Source organism: Oncorhynchus clarkii, chromosome 30, assembly GCF_045791955.1.
Source record: "Oncorhynchus clarkii lewisi isolate Uvic-CL-2024 chromosome 30, UVic_Ocla_1.0, whole genome shotgun sequence".
NCBI classification, from domain to species: Eukaryota; Metazoa; Chordata; class Actinopteri; order Salmoniformes; family Salmonidae; genus Oncorhynchus; species Oncorhynchus clarkii.
In genome coordinates, this window is record NC_092176.1 from 35,795,828 (window position 1) to 35,820,405 (window position 24,578).

General features: G+C 42.9%; 1 protein-coding gene across 1 annotated transcript in view; it reads right to left on the reverse strand.

Annotated features, from left to right (window-relative positions):
* The window catches only part of LOC139390058 (kinase suppressor of Ras 2-like), a 113,561-nt gene that overhangs the window by 24,586 nt on the left and 64,397 nt on the right, over positions 1 to 24,578 (reverse strand). Inside the window, exons 7-14 of the mRNA XM_071137172.1 lie at positions 12,416 to 12,485; positions 9,345 to 9,428; positions 8,677 to 8,762; positions 7,312 to 7,329; positions 6,951 to 7,057; positions 5,787 to 5,955; positions 5,284 to 5,325; positions 2,482 to 2,554 (exon numbers count right to left, since the gene is read on the reverse strand). Of these exons, the coding sequence (XP_070993273.1) occupies positions 2,482 to 2,554; positions 5,284 to 5,325; positions 5,787 to 5,955; positions 6,951 to 7,057; positions 7,312 to 7,329; positions 8,677 to 8,762; positions 9,345 to 9,428; positions 12,416 to 12,485 (649 nt within the window). The remainder of the gene's footprint in view (positions 1 to 2,481; positions 2,555 to 5,283; positions 5,326 to 5,786; positions 5,956 to 6,950; positions 7,058 to 7,311; positions 7,330 to 8,676; positions 8,763 to 9,344; positions 9,429 to 12,415; positions 12,486 to 24,578) is intronic.

Here is a 24,578-nt window from a genome sequence, read left to right on the forward strand (position 1 = left end):
GAGGAGGTAGCCTAGTGGTTAGAGGAGGTAGGTAGCAAAGTGGTTAGAGGAGGTGGCCTAGTGGTTAGAGGAGGTAGCCTAGTGGTTAGAGGAGGTAGCCTAGTGGTTAGAGGAGGTAGCCTAGTGGTTAGAGGAGGTAGGTAGCCTAGTGGTTAGAGGAGGCAGGTAGTCTAGTGGTTAGAGAAGGTAGCCTAGTGGTTAGAGACAGGTAGCCTAGTGGTTAGAGGAGGTAGCCTAGTGGTTAGAGGAGGTAGGTAGCCTAGAGGTTAGAGGAGGTAGCCTAGTGGTTAGAGGAGGTAGGTAGCAAAGTGGTTAGAGGAGGTGGCCTAGTGGTTAGAGGAGGTAGCCTAGTGGTTAGAGGAGGTAGGTAGCCTAGTGGTTAGAGGAGGCAGGTAGTCTAGTGGTTAGAGAAGGTAACCTAGTGGTTAGAGACAGGTAGCCTAGTGGTTAGAGGAGGTAGCCTAGTGGTTAGAGGAGGTAGGTAGCCTAGTGGTTAGAGGAGGTAGCCTAGTGGTTAGAGGAGGTAGGTAGCAAAGTGGTTAGAGGAGGTGGCCTAGTGGTTAGAGGAGGTAGCCTAGTGGTTAGAGGAGGTAGCCTAGTGGTTAGAGGAGGTAGCCTAGTGGTTAGAGGAGGTAGGTAGCCTAGTGGTTAGAGACAGGTAGCCTAGTGGTTAGAGGAGGTAGCCTAGTGGTTAGAGGAGGTAGGTAGCCTAGTGGTTAGAGGAGGAAGGTAGCCTAGTGGTTAGAGAAGGTAGGTAGTAGAGGTCGACCGATTAATTAGGGCCGATTTCAAGTTTTCAAAACAATCGGAAATCGGTATTTACACCGGACACCGATTTGGCCAATTTTTATTATTATTATTTTTTTAAACCTTTATTTTACCTTTATTTAACTAGGCTAGTCAGTTAAAGAACACATTCTTATTTTCAATGACAGCCTAGGAACAGTGGGTTAACTGCCTCGTTCAGGGGCAGAACGGCAGATTTTTACCTTGTCAGCTCGGGGGATTCAATCTTGCAACCTTACAGTTAACTAGTCCAACGCAATAACAACCTGCCTCTCTCTCGTTGCACTCCACAAGGAGACTGCCTGTTATGCGAATGCAGTAAGCCAAGGTAAGTTGCTAGCTAGCATTAAACTTATCTTATAAAAAACAATCAATCAATCATAATCACTAGTTAACTACACATGGTTGATGATATTACTAGTTTATCTAGCGTGTCCTGTGTTGCATATAATCAATGCGGTGCGTATCGTTGCTCCAATGTGTACCTAATCATAAACATCAATGCCTTTCTTAAAATCAATACACAGAAGTATATATTTTTAAACCTGCATATTTTGCTAAAAGAAATCCAGGTTAGCAGGCAATATTAACCAGGTGAAATTGTGTCACTTCTCTTGCGTTCATTGCACGCAGAGTCAGTGTATATGCAACAGTTTGGGCCACCTAATTTGCCAGAATGTTATGTAATTATGATATAACATTGAAGGTTGTGCAATGTAACAGGAATATTTAGACTTATGGATGCCACCCGTTAGATAACATACGGAACGGTCCCGTATTTCACTGAAAGAATAAACGTTTTCGAGAATATAGTTTCCGGATTCGGCCATATTAATGACCAAAGGCTCGTATTTCTGTGTGTTATCATGTTATAACTAAGTCTATGATTTGATAGAGCAGTCTGACTGAGCGATGGTAGGCACCAGCAGGCTCGTAAGCATTCATTCAAACAGCACTTTTGTGCGTTTGCCAGCATCTGTTTATGACTTCAAGCCAATCAACTCCCGAGATTAGGCTGGTGTAACCGATGTGAAATGGCTAGCTAGTTAGCGTTTCAAACGTCACTCACTCTGAGACTTGGAGTGGTTGTTCCCCTTGCTTTGCATGGGTGACGCTGCTTCGAACAAGGCACTTAACCCACTGTTCCTAGGCTGTTATTGAAAATAAGAATTTGTTCTTGACTTGCCTAGTTAAATAAAATAAAAAATGATGTTGATGACTTTTTGCAAATCCAATTAGTTTTCCACGTCGATTCAAGGTCATCACATTGGTGTTTTGGGTTGAAATGGCGTGGAAACAACGTTGATTCAACCAGTTTTTGCCCATTGGGATTTTAAATAATACAATAGTCCCGATAACTCATGTTGTTTATACTGTATCCACAATGTCATCAGCGTTATGGTCGACACTCCTCCCAAGTTACTTGGCAGACTTCCCTTCAACCACCCCTTCTTGATTGACTAAGGTCTGAATTAAATCTCTGACAGTGACTTATCTGCTCCATGGTAGGTTTCTGTGGCCGACACAACTCCCAAGGTATTGGGAGACATTATGTTGCGTGTCAACTCAAAGATTGACACCTCACTGACATTCTCATTAGATGTTGATTGCGTGACATTGGTTTACTACCTGGTACCATGGTTGAGCCAAAACAAATATAAAGAAAGCAATCCCGTTTCCTAGTTTCCTACTTACCCCGGCTCAGACAGGACAGGGTGCAGGATGACCTGGGGTGCCCTGCTGGGGGCCTCTGGGGCCAGGGCCACATCTAGAGAGGAGAGGTATATTGTAAATCATCACAACACTGGGCATTACATAGTCTTTTTACCACAGCACAGTGTAATATCACATACAGTGCATTTGGAAAGTATTCAGAGCCCTTGAGTTTTTCCACATGTTGTTACGTTACAGCCTTATTCTAAAAGTGATTAAATTGTTTTTTTCCTCATCAATTTACACACATTACCCTAAAATGACAAAGTAAAAACAGATTGTTCCATTTTTTTTAACAAAAAAAATGAAAAAAGAAAGAAAAGGAGGGGGACAAAAAATCACTGAATATACAAAGTATATCCCCTTCAAATGAGTGGATATAGCTATTTCAGCCACACCGTTTGCTGACCAAATGGAGCAGACCGCCATGCAATCTCCATAGACAAACATTGGCAGTAGAATGGCCTTACTGAAGAGATCAGTGACTTTCAACGTGGCACCATCATAGGATGCCACCTTTCCAACGAGTCAGTTTGTCAAATTTCTGCACTGCTACAGCTGCCCCAGTCAACTGTAAGTGCTGTCATTGCGAAGTGGAAACGTCTAGGAGCAACAACGGCTCAGTCACGAAGTCGTAGGCCTCACAAGCTCACAGAACTGAACCGAGGAGTGCTGAATCGTGTTGCAACAAACACTACCGAGTTCCAAACTTGTTCTGAAAGCAACCTCAACACAAGAACAGTTCGTGGGGAATTTCATTAAATGGGTTTCCATGGCCGAGCAGCAGCACACAAGACTAAGATCACCATGCGCAATGCCAAGCATCAGCATTGGATTCTGCAGCAGTGGAAACACATTCTCTGGAGTGATGAATCACGCTTCACCCTCTGGCAGTCCGATGGATGAATCTGGGTTTGACGGATGCCAGGAGAACGCTACCTGCCGCAATGCATAGTGCCAACTGAAAAATTTGGTGGAGGAGGAATAATGGTCTGGGGCTGTTTTTCATGGTTCCGGCCCCTTAGTTCCAATGAAGGGAAATCTTAACGCTACAGCATACAAAGACATTCTAGACCATTCCGGGCTTCCAATTTTGTGGCAACAGTTTGGAGAAGGCCCTTTCCTGTTTCAGCATGATAATTCCCCCGTTCACAAAGCGAGATCCATACAGAAATGGTTTCTTGAGATCGGTGTGGAAGAACTTGACTAGCCAGCACAGAGCCCTGTTCTCAACCCCATCAAACACCTTTGGGATGAATTGGAACGCCGACTGCGAGCCAGACCTAATCGCCCAACATCAGTGCCCAACCTCACTAATGCTCTTGTTGCTGAATATAAGCAAGTCCCCTCAGCAATGTTCCAACATCTAGTGGAAAGCCTTCCCAGAAGAGTGGAGGCAACTATAGCAGCAAAAGGGGGACCAACTCCATATTAATGCCCATGATTTTGGAATGAGATGTTCGACGAGCAGGTGTCCACATATTTCTGGCCATGTAGTTTATGTTATATTGTCACATACACCAGATAGCATAGGGGTGCAGAGGTTGCTGCAGTGCTGCCTGGTAAATCAGAATAAATGAATAAATAAATCAAATATTTATATTTATTTATTACTATTGTATGAGCGGACCAAAACAGTCAACAGCAGCGCAGAGAGAAAAAAGGATTTAGGTACCCCCACAACTAAACTTCTTCCCGCGGCCATGCAGGATAGCTGCAATGAAATGTGTTGCTTTGTGTAGCTTTGTGTTATTTTGTCTTCCTTTGTGTTGCTTTGTCTTGCTTTGTGTTGCAAATGAGTTGCTTGATAGGCTGGTAAGTACATGTAATACAATTATAATTCAATGTTTTAACTGAAATTTCATGACACTACTCATGACTCCATAACATACACTATGAGGATCAGTCCTATATCACGATACTGTATCTCTGACTCTTCCAAAGGTTACACCCTGTTTCACCCCCATACAGATGTAGGATCTTTATTTGATCACGCTGTCGTTGAAATAAAAACTTGCAATGTATTCCAGGTTTAAAAAGCCTTCTAAAGTTTGTCATTTTCACTTTAATTAAAACGTATCAACCATAACAAAAAAACACAATCATTCAGATCTTCTGTTGCTGCAGGATTACGATCCACAGCTTTAAAAGACTCTGTAATTGTCACGCCCTGACCTTAGTTATCTTTGTTTTCTTTATTATTTTGGTTAGGTCAGGGTGTGACGAGGGTGGTATGTGTGTTTTTGTCTTGTCTAGGGTTTTTTGTAATTCTATGGGGTTTTGGTATGTCTAGGTAATGTAGGTCTATGGTGGCCTGAATTGGTTCTCAATCAGAGACAGCTGTTTATCGTTGTCTCTGATTGGGGATCCTATTTGGGTTGCCATTTGTCATTTTGGTTTTGTGGGTTATTGTCTATGTGTAGTTTGCATGTCAGCACTCGTGTTATAGCTTCACGTTCGTTTTGTTATTTTGTTAGTTTGTTTAGTGTTCTTCGTTTAATAAAGTAGAATGTATTCATATCACGCTGCGCCTTGGTCTCCTTGTTATGACGAACGTGACAGTAATGGCTCCTCTCCTAGTAACCTAGTAACCTAGGAGAGGAGCCTGAGGAGAGGAGCCTGAGGAGAGGAGCCTGAGGAGAGGAGACTGAGGAGAGGACACTGAGGAGAGGAGGCTGAGGAGAGGAGACTGACGAGAAGAGGAGAGAGAGGACATCAAAAGTACCCTCCTCCTTCGGCCTGGTGCAGTATGGGTATCGTAATGCTCAATTACAAGGCACTTACCTGGGAAGATGAACTGCTGCTTGTATTTGAAGTAAGAAGAGGCTGGATAGGAGGGGAGAGGGAGAGAGGGAGAGAGAGAGATAGAGGTAGGGAGAGAGAGAGGCAGGGAGAGAGAGAGAGAGGTAGGGAGAGAGAGAGGTAGGGAGAGAGAGAGAGAGATAGATGGAGAGAGAGGGAGAGAGGGAGAGAGAGAGAGAGGGAGAGAGAGAGAGCGAGTGAGAGAGAATGAGAATGAGAGAGAGAGAGAGAGAGGATCAGAGTTATGGTGCAGACCCTTTTTGTCTTCTTTCACTGACAATCAGCACAGAGCTGAGTTCATAGAAGGGTAGAAATGACAAGAATGAAATGTCTTTCCTAGAACAGACAGCTCTAAAAAATAAAACAGTAGTAACGCTAAATGTACTACTTCTATCAGAAGAAATGTCTAAATGAACTTTAAATAAAGTTTGATTTGAGACTTTATCTGGGGGAAAAAACTCAATGTTTTCATTTAAATCCCGTACCTGTTAAACTGAACTGTTTCTGTAGCCGTGCCGACTGTGGGGAGGGGTGCAGGGGGGAGGGAGGGGTGGCACTAGAGGGGAGGGGGGGAACGGGGGAGGAAGGAGTGGAGGAGGTGGTGGAGGAGGGGTTACTACTGGAGTCTGGCTGGTACGGGACAGGTATGTGATCCTGAGAACAGAAAGAGATAGAGAGAGAGAAAGAGAGGGGGAGTGAGAGTGAGAGAGAGAAAGATATAGGGAGAAATAAGAGGAGAAAGTGAGAGAGAGGGAGAGTGAGGGGGGGTAAAGAGAGATACAGAGAGAGATAGAGGGAGAGAGAGGGGGTAGAGAGAGATAAGGAGAGAGATATAGAGAGATACATAATTAAATAGACCAGTATTATAGTTTATCTCTATGGCCATTAGCAGGTGGAACTAGTATATTTTCTGACTCTTCCTCATTCACAAGATAGCACCTGACAACGCACCTGTTGTCTAATGGCGTTGTTATGATGAGGGTCCATAGAGATACTAGAGAGATATGTGCTCTTGGAGCTAAAAGCTCTTTTACGTGGTAGGGTAGAAATGAGTGGCCTTGGTTGACCTCTCTCATTATGGAGTGTTGCTGTGTGTGTGTTGTTGACTTATAGCTGCTAATACTATGTTCATTTCCTGGTTGTATTGGGGAAGTCGTACAGAGTGAGGGAGTGAAAAAACTCTGGTCTCAAACTACACTGGTAATGGTCATAGGGAATTAGCAGATGTCCATTAAAAGCATCTCGTTAAAAAAGGATAAAAAACTAATGACAGGACACAGTGAGGTAAAACGCCGAACTGTAAGGGCCACACAATGTTGCCTAAAATGCCCCTTATGAAATTATGATGAGGGTGTAGAGGTTTTCAGTTCTGTAATCACAAACAGTGTTTGAAGAATTGTAAAGTATACATCTGTTGGCTACGGTATGAAGAGTGAAAATGAATTAGTACAACAACAAAAAAACATCCAATAGACTGATTAATCCAGTACTGCTAGTCCGTCTGAGAGACTGAGATTCAGGGGATTTCAAACAGAAAGAAAGAACAGATGGACTTTTGATAAGACAAACCTCAGATGTGGAGCCCAGAGCAGTTTGTGTGTGTGTGTGTGGGGGGGGGGGGGGGGGGGGGGGGGTACGGTGGTTCCTACCTTGTTGATTTTGCTGGTTTTGGGCAGCGTCTGACTGATGTGCAGGTCTGTGTACCTGAGGGGGTTGTTGATGTCACATGGTACCGATTCAGTCCGTACCAAACGAGCTGGTAGAGACAGAATCAGACGTAAACAACAGAACACTGAGTGAGGGCTTTGAGCAGATGTGATATGACTGTCCATTACAGAAAGTCTTCATCTCCTCAAATTTCTAAATGTGTTAAATGGAAGATGGTCCCTTGTTACTAGCGCAAGGGAACACTTAAGAACAACGTAAGATAGCTGGCCAACTTCAAATAGCAGAGACTTCAGAAAGGTTCTGTAGTTAAAAAAAGAAAGATTGATAAATTTAATGTTTTACCTTGATTTCCTTGGTGATCTGTCGCACCAGTTGGGAGAAAAACAGAGACGTGTAAAGAACATACAGTAAAAACTAACTTCAGATGACAGAGAACCTTATAAAGTACTATTTCCATAACAAAACCACTATAGCAGAGAATGTGTCACGCAGAGCCTTTTAATGTCTCTATTTGGTTTGGTCAGGGTGTGATTTGGGGTGGGCATTCTAGGTTTCGTTTTCTATGATTTTGTGTTTTTATGTTTTGTATGGTTCTCAATCAGGGACAGCTGTCTATCGTTGTCTCTGATTGGGAACCATACTTAGGCAGCCCTTTTCCCTCCTTTCTGTGTGGGAAGTTGTCTTTGTTTGTTGGCACTATAGCGTCACGGTTGTTTTGGATGGTTTATTGATTTTGTCGGCTTCATACGAAATAAAGGAATATGTACGCTCACCACGCTGCACCTTGGTCCAGTTCTTTCAACAGCCGTGACAGAATGAGTATTATTTTAAAGAAATACTTCCATAACAAAACCACTATAGCAGAAAATATAGCAGAGAATGAGTAGTATTTTAAAGAAATACTTCCATAACAAAACCACTACAGCAGAGAATATAGCAGAGAATGAGTATTCTTTTAAAGTAATACTTCTATAACTAAAGCACTATAACAGAGAATGAGTATTCTTTTAAAGTAATACTTCTATAACTAAAGCACTATAACAGAGAATGAGTATTATTTTAAAGTAATACTTCCATAACAAAACCACTACAGCAGAGAATATAGCAGAGAATGAGTATTCTTTTAAAGTAATACTTCTATAACTAAAGCACTATAACAGACAATGAGTATTCTTTTAAAGTAATACTTCTATAACTAAAGCACTATAACAGAGAATGAGTATTCTTTTAAAGTAATACTTCCATAACAAAACCACTACAGCAGAGAATATAGCAGAGAATGAGTATTCTTTTAAAGTAATACTTCTATAACTAAAGCACTATAACAGAGAATGAGTATTCTTTTAAAGAAAGTAATACTTGCATAACAATCCTAATAAGTATTCCTAAAACGAATATGTTTTGCGCTGCTGAATTACAGTAGAGTTATATACAGTGTCTCTCCTAACTTGAGATACATGTGCAGTTTGTGTTACTGCTTATGTTGAGAATACCACTAAGACGTTGTGTGGCCTGTGTATCAAGGTCTACAGCTATTAAAATGACGCATTAAAACGCTTCCAGTCGCTTTCAGAAACACCATCTGCTAAATGACATGATGTATGAATTGAAAGACAAGTGGTGAAATGGTCCTTGAGGTTATGTGGCCTGTACATGAAGTCAGGCTTCAGCCTTACAGTAAGCTGCTGGTATACAGTCCTTTGTTACCTTTGAGGGGGTTACTCCCTCCTCGTTGGATGATCAGCAAATGGCAAGGCGGGGCTTCTTTGGTGCATTTGTTATGGCACTTCAGCCTAGTGAGAAAACAGAATGATATACACTCTGAAACCAGGGTCGTGTCTGAAATGACACCCTATTCCCTATGTAGTGCACGACTTCTGATCAAAAGTAGAGCACTGTATAGGGAATAGGGTGCTACTTTGGACATAACCCCTGACATCACTGAATCTCTGCTATTCATTTTCAAAACAGTTAAAAGAAAAATGTCTTGAATATTTAATAGTCTGGGCCATTAAGGAAATAAAAAGCTGTCCTTCTGTCAAAGATTTCTCATTCGGTCGATTGAGAAATTGGTTCATTTCTTTGAGTAATCTGTTTAAAATGATAGTGGTAATTGCTGTTCAGTTCCTTTTCAGAGACTTTTCAAAGTATACCGTGACAAATGATCTTTACAGAGTTCTAATAAGAATGTATGGATGACAAAAAAGAGCTTATGACCCATAACCAACCAGCATAATGATTGATGTAGATTTGTTTTACTTCACTAAGCACACCAGGATACATTCTAAGAAACATTTGATGCATGGCAATAATGTTTTGTCATGGTGTAGACATGCTTTTCACAAACCAACATCACTTTGGGAAGAAGGACCTACTTGCAGTTTTTACATTTGAGTCCAAACAACATTCCTTTCCCACATACTATGCATGTCTGAGACATCCAATACTTGGTGGAAAACCTGCAAGGACAAGAGAGAGAGTGAGTTCAGATCACACAGACAAAACATCTTCTACCTGTTTCTCCATGCATAAATGAGTCCCCAAAATAACATAAAAACAGCAGGTGTGCATCACTGCACAGAGGAAACATCACTGATTGCTTGTGACCTTCCAGACAATGATTCCTATTCCCACGTGATGACAAATGGCTTTTGTCATAGAATGCCTCATATTCACAGGTTAACCTTTCCTTAACATATGAATGATGGGCGCCTTTAGGCTTATTCTTCCCCCTCCTTCTAAAGATTGTCGTGCTAATCTCCAATGCACCTTGATTCAATTTGGGGTTCACCTGGCACTCCTTTCATTATCCCTCTCCAATGGTGAGTTTGTGGCTGTGCTCTTTGAATAACTGCTGTGACAGCCAACTTGAATCAACGTGGAGTAGATGTTGAATTGACGTCTGTGCCCAGTGGGGAGAGACCCTGGTGCCGCATCAAGGCGGTAAGACAGCAATCATTCCCAGAGATGAAGATGGAGCCAGGCAGAAACCGCGGCACAGCGCAAGATCTCAAGATCCTGCCACTTATCAAACAGGCAAATCTACAGTGTGTCTTAATTCTCTTGAATGATAAAAAGCAATTCCCTACTTCGAGGATGGAGTATCTGAGTGCCAGGAAGCACAGGGAAGAGCTAGGGGGTTTATTGACTGATAGATCTGACACCTGGGTTCAAGTAGCCGGCTGGCTGGGGTAATGGAATATGACTGACACAGGCTGACACCTGGGTTCAAGTAGAAGGCTGGCTGGGGTAATGGAATATGACTGACACAGGCTGACACCTGGGTTCAAGTAGCAGGCTGGTGCAATAGAATATGACGGATAGAGGCTGACAGAATCAGAATCTCTTCATTAGGAACCCTCGAATCGCCTCGTACCGTCGCTAAACAGAACCAGGGAGAGCACAATTCAATCTCCCGTCCTGGCGGTAGAGCCTAAATTATACGTTTGTTTTAGCAGGCCATACCTATGCTACCAAAGTTCAACTGGTGTTAAAGTGAGATATGTTTTCACAGATATTTATTTTCCATTCCCAGGGAGATGTAGCTATAGCCAAAGTAGTTAATCACATTGCAATCATTTACTTATGCATAATAACCTGTGCTTACAATATAAGCTACAGTAACAGACACGCCTAGTTTTTCTTTATTTTTACTATTTTCTACATTGTAGTGAAGTCATCAAAACTATGAAATATCACATATGTAATCATGTAGTAAGCAAAGAAACAAACCTTTGCCTTGATGACAGCTTTGCACACTCTTAGCATTCTCTCAACCAGCTTCGTGAGGTAGTCACCTGGAATGCATTTCAATTAACAGATGTGCCTTGTTAAAAGTTCATTTGTGGAATTTCTTTCCTTCTTAATGCATTTGCGCCAATCAGTTGTGTTGTGACAAGGTAGGTGTGATATACAGAAGATAGTCCTATTTGGTAAAAGACCAAGTCCATATTATGACAAGAACAGCTCAAATAAGCAAGGAGAAATGACAGTCCATCATTACTTTAAGACATGAAGTTCAGTCAATGCGGAACATTTCAAGAACTTTTAAAGTTTCTTCTAGGTGCAGTCGCAAAAACCACCAAGCGCTATGATGAAACTGGCTCTCATGAGGACCACCACAGCAAAGGAAGACCCAGAGTTACCTCTGCTGCAGAGGAAAGGTTCATTAGAGAGTTACCAGCCTCAGAAATTGCAGTTCAAGTAAAAGACACATCACAACATCAACTGTTCAGAGGAGACGATGGTCGAATTGCCTTCATGGTCAAATTGCTGCAAATAAACCACTACTAAAGGACACCGATAAGAAGAAGAGACTTGCTTGGTCCAAGAAACACAAGAAATGGACATTAGACCGGTGGAAATCTGTCCTTTGGTCTGATGAGTCCAAATTTAAGATTTTTTGTTCCAACCGCCATGCCTTTGTGAGACGCAGAGTAGGTGAACGGATGATCTACATATGATTGGTTCCCACCCATGAAGCATGGAGGAGGAGGTGTGATGGTGTGGTGGTGCTTTGCTAGTGACACTGTCAGTAATTTATTAAGAATTCAAGGCACATTTAACAAGCATGGCTACCACAGCATTCTGCAGTGATACGCCATCCCATCCTGTTTGCTTTTCAAATGATAGTGCCAGTAAGTTTGGGATGTGTTGGACCGCAGAGTGAAGGAAAAGCAGAAAACAAGTGCCCAGCATACGTGGGAACTCCTTCAAGACTGTTTGAAAAGCATTCCAGGTGAAGCTGGTTGAAAGAATGCCAAGAGTGTGCAAAACTGTCATCAAGGCAAAGGGTGGCTACTTTGAAGAATATAAAATCTAAAATATATTTTGATTTGTTTAACACTTTTTTGGTTACTACATGATTCCATAGGTGTTATTTCATAGTTTTGATGTCTTCACTATTATTCTACAATGTAGAAAATAGTAAAAATAAAGAAAAACCCTTGAATGAGTGTGTGTCCAAACTTTTACTGTATATAAATGTGCTTGTTTCTGGCTGATGAGGCATTAAGACATGTGTGCACAACCACTCTCTTTCAACCTCAGTGACCTTCAACAGTGGGCAAACTCCCACGTACTTCTGAGGCTGAGCGAGATAAGAAGAGAGAGCGAGAGAGAAAGAGAGAGAGAGAGATACAGAGAGAGAGAGAGAGCATGAGAGAGACAGAGAGAGAAAGAGCGACAGACAACGAAGTAGAGAAAAGTCAGTACGTAGGCAGGTTCTCGTGGCCAATAGCGGTGGTGTATTGCTCAACTTGGAAATCCATAGCATTTGGGAGTCTTCAGGGGTTCAAATGTGGAATGAGCACAAAGATTACTTTTGCCCCCTATAATTGGTCTGACATGCTGTTCGTCAGGTGTGGAGAAACAGACACATTAAGACACACTACACACATTCCTGAACACTCAAACCATCACACACACACACACACACACAGGTTACCGGTGTTTTATGGAGTTTCCCAGGTCTCTCTGGGGGATCTGTGGGGACCAGCGAGGCACTGAGAGAGTGTCTAGAGGAGGAGAGATATAAAGAGGGATGGATAAGAATGTAACAATGATTAGATATTGGACCAAATGTAGGGCTTGATTCAGTCAAACATGCAGATTTGTAGCCTAAAACATGTGTCTTAATGTTTGGATGGTGGAGGGTAGGACTAGATATCAACACATGCCCTTGTATTGAATAGTACCATTCTGAATACCACAGTACACTGATTGTGACTGGACTAAAGCAAAAACTGATTTGTGGACTGCATGACATTTCGCCAAATTAATAGATGAGTAAAAACTGGTCTGATCTCACTTTGGTATTTACTACAATCAAATATAAGTGACAAAAGTCTGATCATCGTCAGAATCATGAGATAAAATTATTCACTTCTGGATCTTTAGAGAAAACTTTCAAGTTATTCTCTTTTCCAAACGTTCTTTTATCATTCAGACAGAATGGAATCAGAACTCTCAGCTATGACCACACAGTAAATTAATAAACAAAGAATTCTCAGTTACATTCACGATTACAAACAATCTAAGCCTCAAGGTGTACGATACATGAAAGATATAGGAACATGGGTCCAAAGAACATTCTTCTGACACCACCATTACTACAGTACACTGCTGAGATATTCAGCATTACTACAGTACACTGCTGAGATATTCAGCATTACTACAGTACACTGCTGAGATATTCAGCATTACTACAGTACACTGCTGAGATATTCACCATTACTACAGTACACTGCTGAGATATTCAGCATTACTACAGTATAATGCTCAGATATTCAGCATTACTACAGTACACTGCTCAGATATTCAGCATTACTACAGTACACTGCTGAGATATTCAGCATTACTACAGTATAATGCTCAGATATTCAGCATTACTACAGTATACTGCTCAGATATTCAGCATTACTACAGTATACTGCTCAGATATTCAGCATTACTACAGTATACTGCTCAGATGTTCATCATTACTACAGTATAATGCTCAGATATTCACCATTACTACAGTATACTGCTCAGAAATTCAACATCAACAAAGTGTGAGATTGAGCAAAAAGCCCAGACCAGACTTAACCCGCTACATAGACTTTAGTGTGAATAAATTATGTACCATACCTATTCTGTGCATTGCATTTCTGTGTGTGTGTGTGTGTGTGTGTGTGTGTGTGTGTGTGTGTGTGAGTGTGTGTGTGTGAATTTGTGTGGGTGTGTGTGTGTCAGAGCTAGAGAGAGAGAGCAAGAGAGGGAGCGAGACAGAGAGAGATAGGTGAAATACCACAGTGTACCATCACAGCAGCAATATTTGTGACTTGTTGCCACAAGAAAAGGGCAACCAGTGAAGAACAAACACCATTGTAAATACAACCCATATTTATGTTTAGTATAGAGAGAGAGATACTGAGAGAGGAAGAGAGAGATAGAGAGAGAGATACTGAGAGAGGAAGAAAGAGAGAGATACTGAGAGAGGAAGAGAGAGATACTGAGAGAGGAAGAGAGAGAGAGAGATACTGAGAAAGGAAAGAGAGAGATACTGAGAAAGGAAGAGAGAGAGATAATGAGAGAGGAAGAGAGAGAGAGAGAGAGAGAGAGAGAGAGAGAGAGAGAGAGAGAGAGAGATACTGAGAGAGATACTGAGAGAGGAAGAAAGAGAGAGATACTGAGAGAGGAAGAGAGAGACACTGAGAGAGGAAGAGAGAGAGATACTGAGAAAGGAAAGAGAGAGATAAAGAGAAAGGAAGAGAGAGAGAGAGAGAGAGAGAGAGAGAGAGAGAGAGAGATACTGAGAGAGGAAGAGAGAGAGATACTGAGAGAGGAAGAGAGATACTGAGAGAGGAAGAGAGAGAGAGAAAGATACTGAGAGAGGAAGAGAGAGAGATAATGAGAGAGGAAGAGAGAGAGAGATACTGAGAGAGGAAGAAAGAGAGAGATACTGAGAGAGGAAGAGAGAGATACTGAGAGAGGAAGAGAGAGATACAGAGAGAGGAAGAGAGAGAGAGATACTGAGAAAGGAAGAGAGAGAGAGATACTGAGAAAGGAAGAGAGAGAGAGATACTGAGAAAGGAAGAGAGAGAGAGATACTGAGAAAGGAAGAGAGAGACAGAGAGAGGAAGAGAGAGAGAGATACTGAGAGAGGAAGAGAGAGAGATACTGAGAAAGGAAGAGAGAGAGAGAGAGAGAGAGAGAGATACTGAGAAAGGAAGAGAGAGAGAGATACTGAGAGAGGAAGAGAGAGAGACAATAAAGGCTATGTCACTTGCTTTGGGAATGTAAACACGTTTCCATGCCAATAAAGCCTTTTGAATTTAATTGGAGAGGGAGGGAGAGAGAGAGAGAGAGAGAAAGAGCACTCCCAATTCTTCTCATTTCTCAGTATGAAAACAGAGATGTCTTCAGTTTCACCACTCAAAAACAAGGTCTGAAGAAGGACGAGGAATAGCAGAAAGAGGAAGAAGAGGAGGAGGACGAGGTGGAAGACGAGGTGGAAGAGGAGGGGGTACCACTTTATGTTACGTGTAGGAGTGATAGAACAATGAGCAGTAAGGAAGGAACCTCAGCTATTTTGAAAATATCTCCATCGATTGAATCCAGATGGAAGAGATACAGTATTTGTAAGATAATTATTCACACTGAAAAATAATTTCAACCGAAATGTTTGTGTATTGTCCAATAAAATCAAATCAAATTTATTTGTCACATTCACATGGTTAGCAGATGTTAATGCGAGTGTAGCGAAATGCTTGTGCTTCTAGTTCCGACAATGCAGTAATAACCAACGAGTAATCTAACCTAACAATTCCAAAACTACTACCTTATACACACAAGTGTAAAGGGATAAAGAATATGTACATAAAGATATGAATGAGTGATGGTACAGAACAGCATAGGCAAGATGCAGTAGATGGTATCGAGTACAGTATATACATATGAGATGAGTAATGTAGGGTATGTAAACAAAGTGGCATATTTTAAAGTGGCTAGTGATACATGTATTACATAAAGATGCAGTAGATGGTATTGAGTACAGTATATACATATACATATGAGATGAATAATGTAGGGTATGTAAACATTATATTAAGTAGCATTGTTTAAAGTGACTAGTGATATATTTTACATCAATTCCCATCTATTCCCATTATTAAAGTGGCTGGAGTTGAGTCAGTGTGTTGGCAGCAGCCACTCAATGTTAGTGGTGGCTGTTTAACAGTCTGATGGCCTTGTGATAGAAGCTGTTTTTCAGTCTCTCGGTCCCAGCTTTGATGCACCTGTACTGACCTCGCCTTCTGGATGATAGCGGGGTGAATAGGCAGTGGCTCGGGTAGTTGTTGTCCTTGATGATCTTTATGGCCTTCCTGTGACATCGGGTGGTGTAGGTGTCCTGGAGGGCAGGTAGTTTGCCCCCGGTGATGCGTTGTGCAGACCTCACTACCCTCTGGAGAGCCTTACGGTTGTGGGCGGAGCAGTTGCCGTACCAGGCGGTGATACAGCCCGACAGGATGCTCTCGATTGTGCATCTGTAGAAGTTTGTGAGTGCTTTTGGTGACAAGCCGAATTTCTTCAGCCTCCTGAGGTTGAAGAGGCGCTGCTGCGCCTTCTTCACGATGCTGTCTGTGTGGGTGGACCAATTCAGTTTGTCTGTGATGTGTACGCCGAGGAACTTAAAACTTATTACCCTCTCCACTACTATCCCATTGATGTGGATAGGGGGGTGCTCCCTCTGCTGTTTCCTGAAGTCCACAATCATCTCCTTTGTTTTGTTGACATTGAGTGTGAGGTTATTTTCTTGACATCACACTCCGAGGGCCCTCACCTCCTCCCTGTAGTCCGTCTCGTCGTTGTTGGTAATCAAACCTACCACTGTAGTGTCGTCCGCAAACTTGATGATTGAGTTGGAGGCGTGCATGGCCACGCAGTCGTGGGTGAACGGGGGGAGTACAGGAGAGGGCTCAGAACGCACCCTTGTTGGGCCCCAGTGTTGAGGATCAGCGGGGTGGAGATGTTGTTACCTACCCTCACCACCTGGGGGCGGCCCGTCAGGAAGTTCCGTACCCAGTTGCACAGGGCGGGGTCGAGACACAAGTTAAATCCTGAGCTGTAGTCGATGAACAGCATTCTCGCATAGGTATTCCCTGTCAAGATAAAATAATTTGAACATTTGGAAAAATGAAGTAATCTTTTTGGACCTACTTCATCACTGTGTAACAGTTCTTAAGGTTGGCTAGTAACAGTAACGCGTCCCTAGTGTGTAGAATTGTGTTTTTCATGTTTGATATTTCCAGCCTGAGCCCTACTCGCCTTAACAATGAAAGAGATTTAGTCATTCTGTTCATATAGTCCATGTTTACCAAACATGAGATTTAGTTTTTTACACTAAGCAGTTGAAGGGTGAACCTACTCTTAATGTATACACTGTTTCTGACCCAGCCTGTGTGTGTGTGTGTGTGTGTGTGTGTGTGTGTGTGTGTGTGTGTGTGTGTGTGTGTGTGTGTGTGTGTGTGTGTGTGTGTGTGTGTGTGTGTGTGTGTGTGCGTGCGTGCGTGCGGGCGTGTGCATGCGTGTGTGTGTCTGTGTTTGTGTGCATGTCTGTGTGTGTGCATGCGTGCGTGTGTGTGTGTGCATGTGTGAAAATGTTCTGTGCAAATCTATTCTCCATTCTGTTTCACTTTCAATAATATGACCCTGACCTGACCTGTCGTTAACAGAGCCATGTGTTTAGAGAGCTGGATCATGTCAGATCCCCAATAAAATCACATAGGGTATTAAGAAAATACCACAAAAGTGAATGTCTAGAATGAGCATTATGATGCATGTACAGGACACTACAACATTCTATAGCAGCCATGTTGGAGCTAATTAACATGACACTACAACATTCTACAGCAGCCATATTTGGAGCCCCATTAACATGATACTACAACATTCTATAGCAGCCATGTTGGAGCCCCATTAACATGACACTACAACATTCTATAGCAGCCATGTTGGAGCCCCATTAACATGACACTACAACATTCTATAGCAGCCATGTTGGAGCCTCATTAACATGACACTACAACATTCTATAGCAGCCATGTTGGAGCTCATTAACATGACACTACAACATTCTATAGCAGCCATGTTGGAGCCTCATTAACATGACACTACAACATTCTATAGCAGCCATGTTGGAGCCCCATTAACATGACACTACAACATTCTATATCAGCCATGTTGGAGCCCCATTAACATGACACTACAACATTCTATAGCAGCCATGTTGGAGCCTCATTAACATGACACTACAACATTCTATAGCAGCCATGTTGGAGCCTCATTAACATGACACTACAACATTCTATAGCAGCCATGTTGGAGCCTCATTAACATGACACTACAACATTCTATATCAGCCATGTTGGAGCTGATTAACATGACACTACAACATTCTTTAGCAGCCATGTTGGAGCCACATTAGCATGACACTACAACATTCTATAGCAGCCATGTTGGAGCCTCATTAACATGACACTACAACATTCTATAGCAGCCATGTTGGAGCTCATTAACATGACACTACAACATTCTATAGCAGCCATGTTGGAGCTCATTAACATGACACTACAACATTCTATAGCAGCCATGTTGGAGCCACATTAACATGACACTACAACATTCTATAGCAGCCATGTTGGAGCCTCATTAACATGACACTACAACATTCTATAGCAGCCATGTTGGAGCTCATTAACATGACACTACAACATTCTATAGCAGCCATGTTGGAGCCTCATTAACATGACACTACAACATTCTATAGCAGCCATGTTGGAGCCCCATTAACATGACACTACAACATTCTATAGCAGCCATGTTGGAGCCTCATTAACATGACACTACAACATTCTATAGCAGCCATGTTGGAGCTCATTAACATGACACTACAACATTCTATAGCAGCCATGTTGGAGCTCATTAACATGACACTACAACATTCTATAGCAGCCATGTTGGAGCCTCATTAACATGACACTACAACATTCTATAGCAGCCATGTTGGAGCCTCATTAACATGACACTACAACATTCTATAGCAGCCATGTTGGAGCCCCATTAACATGACACTACAACATTCTATATCAGCCATGTTGGAGCCTCATTAACATGACACTACAACATTCTATAGCAGCCATGTTGGAGCCCCATTAACATGACACTACAACATTCTATAGCAGCCATGTTGGAGCCCCATTAACATGACACTACAACATTCTATATCAGCCATGTTGGAGCCCCATTAACATGACACTACAACATTCTATAGCAGCCATGTTGGAGCCCCATTAACATGACACTACAACATTCTATAGCAGCCATGTTGGAGCCCCATTAACATGACACTACAACATTCTATAGCAGCCATGTTGGAGCCCCATTAACATGACACTACAACATTCTATAGCAGCCATGTTGGAGCCTCATTAACATGACACTACAACATTCTATAGCAGCCATGTTGGAGCCCCATTAACATGACACTACAACATTCTATAGCAGCCATGTTGGAGCCCCATTAACATGACACTACAACATTCTATAGCAGCCATGTTGGAGCCTCATTAACATGACACTACAACATTCTATAGCAGCCATGTTGGAGCCTCATTAACATGACACTACAACATTCTATAGCAGCCATGTTGGAGCCCCATTAACATGACACTACAACATTCTATATCAGCCATGTTGGAGCTCATTAACATGACACTACAACATTCTATAGCAGCCATGTTGGAGCCCCATTAACATGACACTACAACATTCTATATCAGCCATGTTGAAGCCCATTAACATGACACTACAACATTCTATAGCAGCCATGTTGGAGCCTCATTAACATGACACTACAACATTCTATAGCAGCCATGTTGGAGCCCCATTAACATGACACTACAACATTCTATAGCAGCCATGTTGGAGCTCATTAACATGACACTACAACATTCTATATCAGCCATGTTGGAGCCCCATTAACATGACACTACAACATTCTATAGCAGCCATGTTGGAGCTCATTAACATGACACTACAACATTCTATATCAGCCATGTTGGAGCCACATTAACATGACACTACAACATTCTATATCAGCCATGTTGGAGCCCCATTAACATGACACTACAACATTCTATAGCAGCCATGTTGGAGCCCCATTAACATGACACTACAACATTCTATAGCAGCCATGTTGGAGCCCCATTAACATGACACTACAACATTCTATAGCAGCCATGTTGGAGCCCCATTAACATGACACTACAACATTCTATAGCAGCCATGTTGGAGCCCCATTAACATGACACTACGACATTCTATAGCAGCCATGTTGGAGCCTCATTAACATGACACTACAACATTCTATAGCAGCCATGTTGGAGCCTCATTAACATGACACTACAACATTCTATAGCAGCCATGTTGGAGCTCATTAACATGACACTACAACATTCTATAGCAGCCATGTTGGAGCCACATTAACATGACACTACAACATTCTATAGCAGCCATGTTGGAGCCCCATTAACATGACACTACAACATTCTATAGCAGCCATGTTGGAGTTTACTGTGTGACAGCACACCACTGAAGTGGATATGAATGATTGATGATAGGACTGATTAACATAGGTCCAGAAACACTGCATTTCCGAGTTTCTGTTGCACACACAAACTCTGTGTCTCTGTGTCTCTGGTTCACAGTCCAATACGTCGCTAAATTACACTCAGTCAGCCTGATAATCTGATAGAGAAGGGGAAGTGACATCATCTGATTATTGTTTAGTCTGTTTACACTAACAGCCTCGTAACCGCAACATCGCATGGGGTTGACATCTTTGGGCCTGACTTGATGAGTCTTTGCACATGTGTGCCTCTCAAACCAACACACACGTGCACACGTGCACACACACAGACACACACACACACAGACGGATGTCAGAGTAACCCAAAGGCGCCAGACAACAGTGTCCCCCATTCTTTCTCTTTAATTTGGATAGACTCACAGCCTCCTTACCCCTCCACCCCCATCCCCCTCCCCACTCATGTCATAATCTAATAAGATGACAAACAGCCAAACAACAGGGAGAGAGAGAGGATACATAGACATGGAGGATATTACACCATAAAGTAGAAAAAACATGTCTGCCTTTCTGATCACAGGCATCTACAGCAGTGTTATCCTTATGCGTGGAAACCAACTGGGGTGGCAGGGTAGCCTAGTGGTTAGAGCGTGGGACTAGTAACCGAAAGTTCAAACCCCCGAGCTGACAAGGTACAAATCTGTCGTTCTGCCTCTGAACAGGCAGTTAACACACTGTTCCTGGGCTGTCATAATTGAAAATAAGAAATTGTTCTTAACTGACTTGCCTGGTTAACTGACTTGCCTGGTTAACTGACTTGCCTAGTTAACTGACTTGCCTGGTTAACTGACTTGCCTGGTTAACTGACTTGCCTGGTTAACTGACTTGCCTGGTTAACTGACTTGCCTAGTTAAATAAAGGTAAATGGAAAAATAATTAAAAGACGGGGCTGGATGATTTGAAACACAATAACAAGTTTGAATAATGATATGAGTTTATTTTTCTTTAATACAACTACCCCATGTGTATTCTAAGTAGCAGAAGTTGGCAAAGAGCAGTGGTGAAATGTAACTGTAATTTCCACGGTGTGAAACAAACTCCTCCGTTCGACTGGAGACAAAGAGCCTTGTTGCCAGCACTGTTTCCATGACAACCATTCAACGCGTGGGTATGACCTTTTCTACAGAATATTGTTTTGATGTCATCTTTGACGAGGAGAACACCCCTCCCTCTTCTCACCTATCACCAAGTGCCCTAGAATTTCCTGTTGTACACATCATGGTGATGGTCATTAAAAACAACACGCTAGAAAATACATATTATCTTCTACAAATGGGCCAAAGCCCCTCAGACCTGCTCCCAGATCTGTTTGTGCTGTCTTCCCAACTCATATGGCAGGTAGCCCTGTGGTTAAAAGCATTAAAACCGAAAGGTCGCTGGTTTGAATCCCTGAGCTGACAAGGTGAGACATCTGTCAATGTGCCCTTGAGCAAGTCACTAAACTCTAATTGCTCTGGAATAGAGTATGTCTACTAAATGACGTAAAACAACACAAACAGATCTGGACCAGAACTACCTCAGGCAGTGAATGTCTGTCCTAGTCATTATACTGTTTATGTGGGGAGCAGAAGTATGCATTAGAAGTGGTGGTCAAATTATAAAGGCAGTGTTTTGTTTACCTGGCAGAGGTGGTAAAATGAGCCTGGTGGTGTCTGTGTTTAGCTGGAAGTGGTGGAAAAATGAGCCTGGTGGTGTCTGTGTTTAGCTGGAAGTGGTGGGGAAATGAGCCTGGTGGTGTCTGTGTTTAGCTGGAAGTGGTGGTAAAATGAGCCTGGTGGTGTCTGTGTTTAGCTGGAAGTGGTGGAAAAATTAGCCTGGTGTGTTTAGCTGGTAGCGGTGGTAAAATGAGCCTGGTGGTGTCTGTGCTTAGCTGGAAGTGGTGTAAAAATGAGCCTGGTGTGTTTAGCTGGCAGCGGTGGTAAAATGAGCCTGGTGGTGTCTGTGTTTAGCTGGAAGCGTGGTAAAATGAGCCAGGTGGTGTCTGTGTTTAACTGGCAGCAGTGGTCAAATGAGCCAGGTGGTGTCTGTGTTTAACTGGCAGTGGTAAAATGAGCCAGGTGGTGTCTGTGTTTAACTGGCAGTGGTAAAATGAGCCAGGTGGTGTCTGTGTTTAACTGGCAGCAGTGGTAAAATGAGCCAGGTGGTGTCTGTGTTTAACTAGCAGTGGTAAAATGAGCCAGGTGGTGTCTGTGTTTAACTGGCAGTGGTAAAATGAGCCAGGTGGTGTCTGTGTTTAGCTGGCAGCAGTGGTAAAATGAGCCAGGTGGTGTCTGTGTTTAACTGGCAGTGGTAAAATGAGCCAGGTGGTGTCTGTGTTTAACTGGCAGCATTGGTCAAATGAGCCAGGTGGTGTCTGTGTTTAACTGGCAGCAGTGGTCAAATGAGCCAGGTGGTGTCTGTATTTAGCTGGCAGCAGTAAAAGTAGCCTGGTGGTGTCTGTGTTTACCTGGCAGCAGTGTTAAATTGAGCTCGGTGGTGTCTGTGTTCTTCTGGCAGCAGTGTTAAAATGAGCCTTGAGGTGTCTGTGTTTACCTGGCAGCAGTGTTAAATTGAGCTCGGTGGTGTCTGTGTTCTCCTGGCAGCAGTGTTAAAATGAGCCTTGAGGTGTCTGTGTTTACCTGGCAGCAGGCTCTCTAGGCCCAGCAGGTGTTGGTGTGGTTGGAGCAGCCTCCCAACTAGACACACAAAACCTGTCTCCCTGCAGGCACCACTTCAATCAGACAAACTAAAAGAAACCTCAAATCTCTAAGCTTCATGACGAGACACAAAATACAGCCGCCCTGAAACATGGTTCTAATTTTTGTATCAAGGGGTCCTCATGGGTCCTCATGGGGTCCTTGCTCTTTGATACAGATATCAGAGCCAGTTGCTTGGTTCTTGTAGTGCCAGAAGGGGCTTTTACAGATGAGCTGTGCTGAGCAGATCCCAAGCAGATACTTTACGGCACAGCGTGCTCAATAAAACTGCGGCAGCATTCTGGATATTTATCTTTCCTTCCGGACCCCAAGCAGACCCATTAACAGACTGACAACACCCACCAGGCCTGCTCCGTGGCTCTGTGCTGCTATGAGCCGCACTGGGACCCCAGGGGGAGGCTAAGCAGACAGATAAAAGCATTAGGGATGCCGCCACTTACTATGAATAACTGCCTTAGATAGGCAATTGTCTTAATCTCTAATGTCTTTGTCAGAGCCACAGGAAGATAATGAGTGGAGGGCCAGGCCATGTCGGTTGTTCTAGTGGGTGGAGGGCCAGGCCATGTCGGTTGTTCTAGTGGGTGGAGGGCCAGGCCATGTCGGTTGTTCTAGTGTCGGTTGTTCTAGTGGGTGGAGGGCCAGGCCATGTCAGTTGTTCTAGTGGGTGGAGGGCCATGTCAGTTGTTCTAGTGGGTGGAGTGCCAGGCCATGTCAGTTGTTCTAGTGGGTGGAGGGCCAGGCCATGTCAGTTGTTCTAGTGGGTGGAGGGCCATGTCAGTTGTTCTAGTGGGTGGAGGGCCAGGCCATGTCAGTTGTTCTAGTGGGTGGATTGCCAGGCCATGTCAGTTGTTCTAGTGGATGGAGGGCCAATACATGTCAGTTGTTCTAGTGGGTGGAAGGCCAGGCCATGTCAGTTGTTGTAGTGGGTGGAGGGCCAGGCCATGTCAGTTGTTCTAGTGGGTGGAGTGCCAGGCCATGTCAGTTGTTCTAGTGGGTAGAGGGCCATGTCAGTTGTTCTGGAGTGGGTGGACTTTGACCTTAACCTCTGGTTCTGGGTCAGATATAGGTAAGGTTATATGATTCTAGATCTGATGTTAAAGTCAACCTCTTTCGTTCTATCTTATCCCTGGTAATCACTTGGTCAATTAGTCTCACTGGACAGAGAATAGACACATCAGTAGTCTAGTCACTGACGGCAAGAAAAAGCTGAACCATCAGTGGCCCTCAAACACTGGAATTAAACACACTTAGTTTATAGTCCTGAATATCTAGAGGCTCGAGCCCCTAACACTGACATAAAGAACAAGAGACAATAATTATACTTATTTGTACTTACGTGACATTTAAATTACATTCAATTACAAAGACAGTAATTACTGAGGGAGATATTGGATTACCAGGAGCACTTGACTTTTAGCAACTGGTGTCGTATTAAACATGACTTAACAAGAAGCTTATCATATTCCATCATGCAGCAGGGAGAACTATCATCACTGTCACGTTCTATCTCTCTCTAACCTAAACTCTCTGTCTGTCCGTCTGTCTGACTCTCTCTCTCTCTCTCTCTCTCTCTCTCTCTCTCTCTCTCTCCTGCTCTCGTTCTATCTCTCTCTATCCTAAACTCTCTGTCTGTCCGTCTGTCTGACTCTCTCTCTCTCTCTCCTGCTCTCTCGTTCTATCTCTCTCTATCCTAAACTCTCTGTCTGTCCGTCTGTCTGACTCTCTCT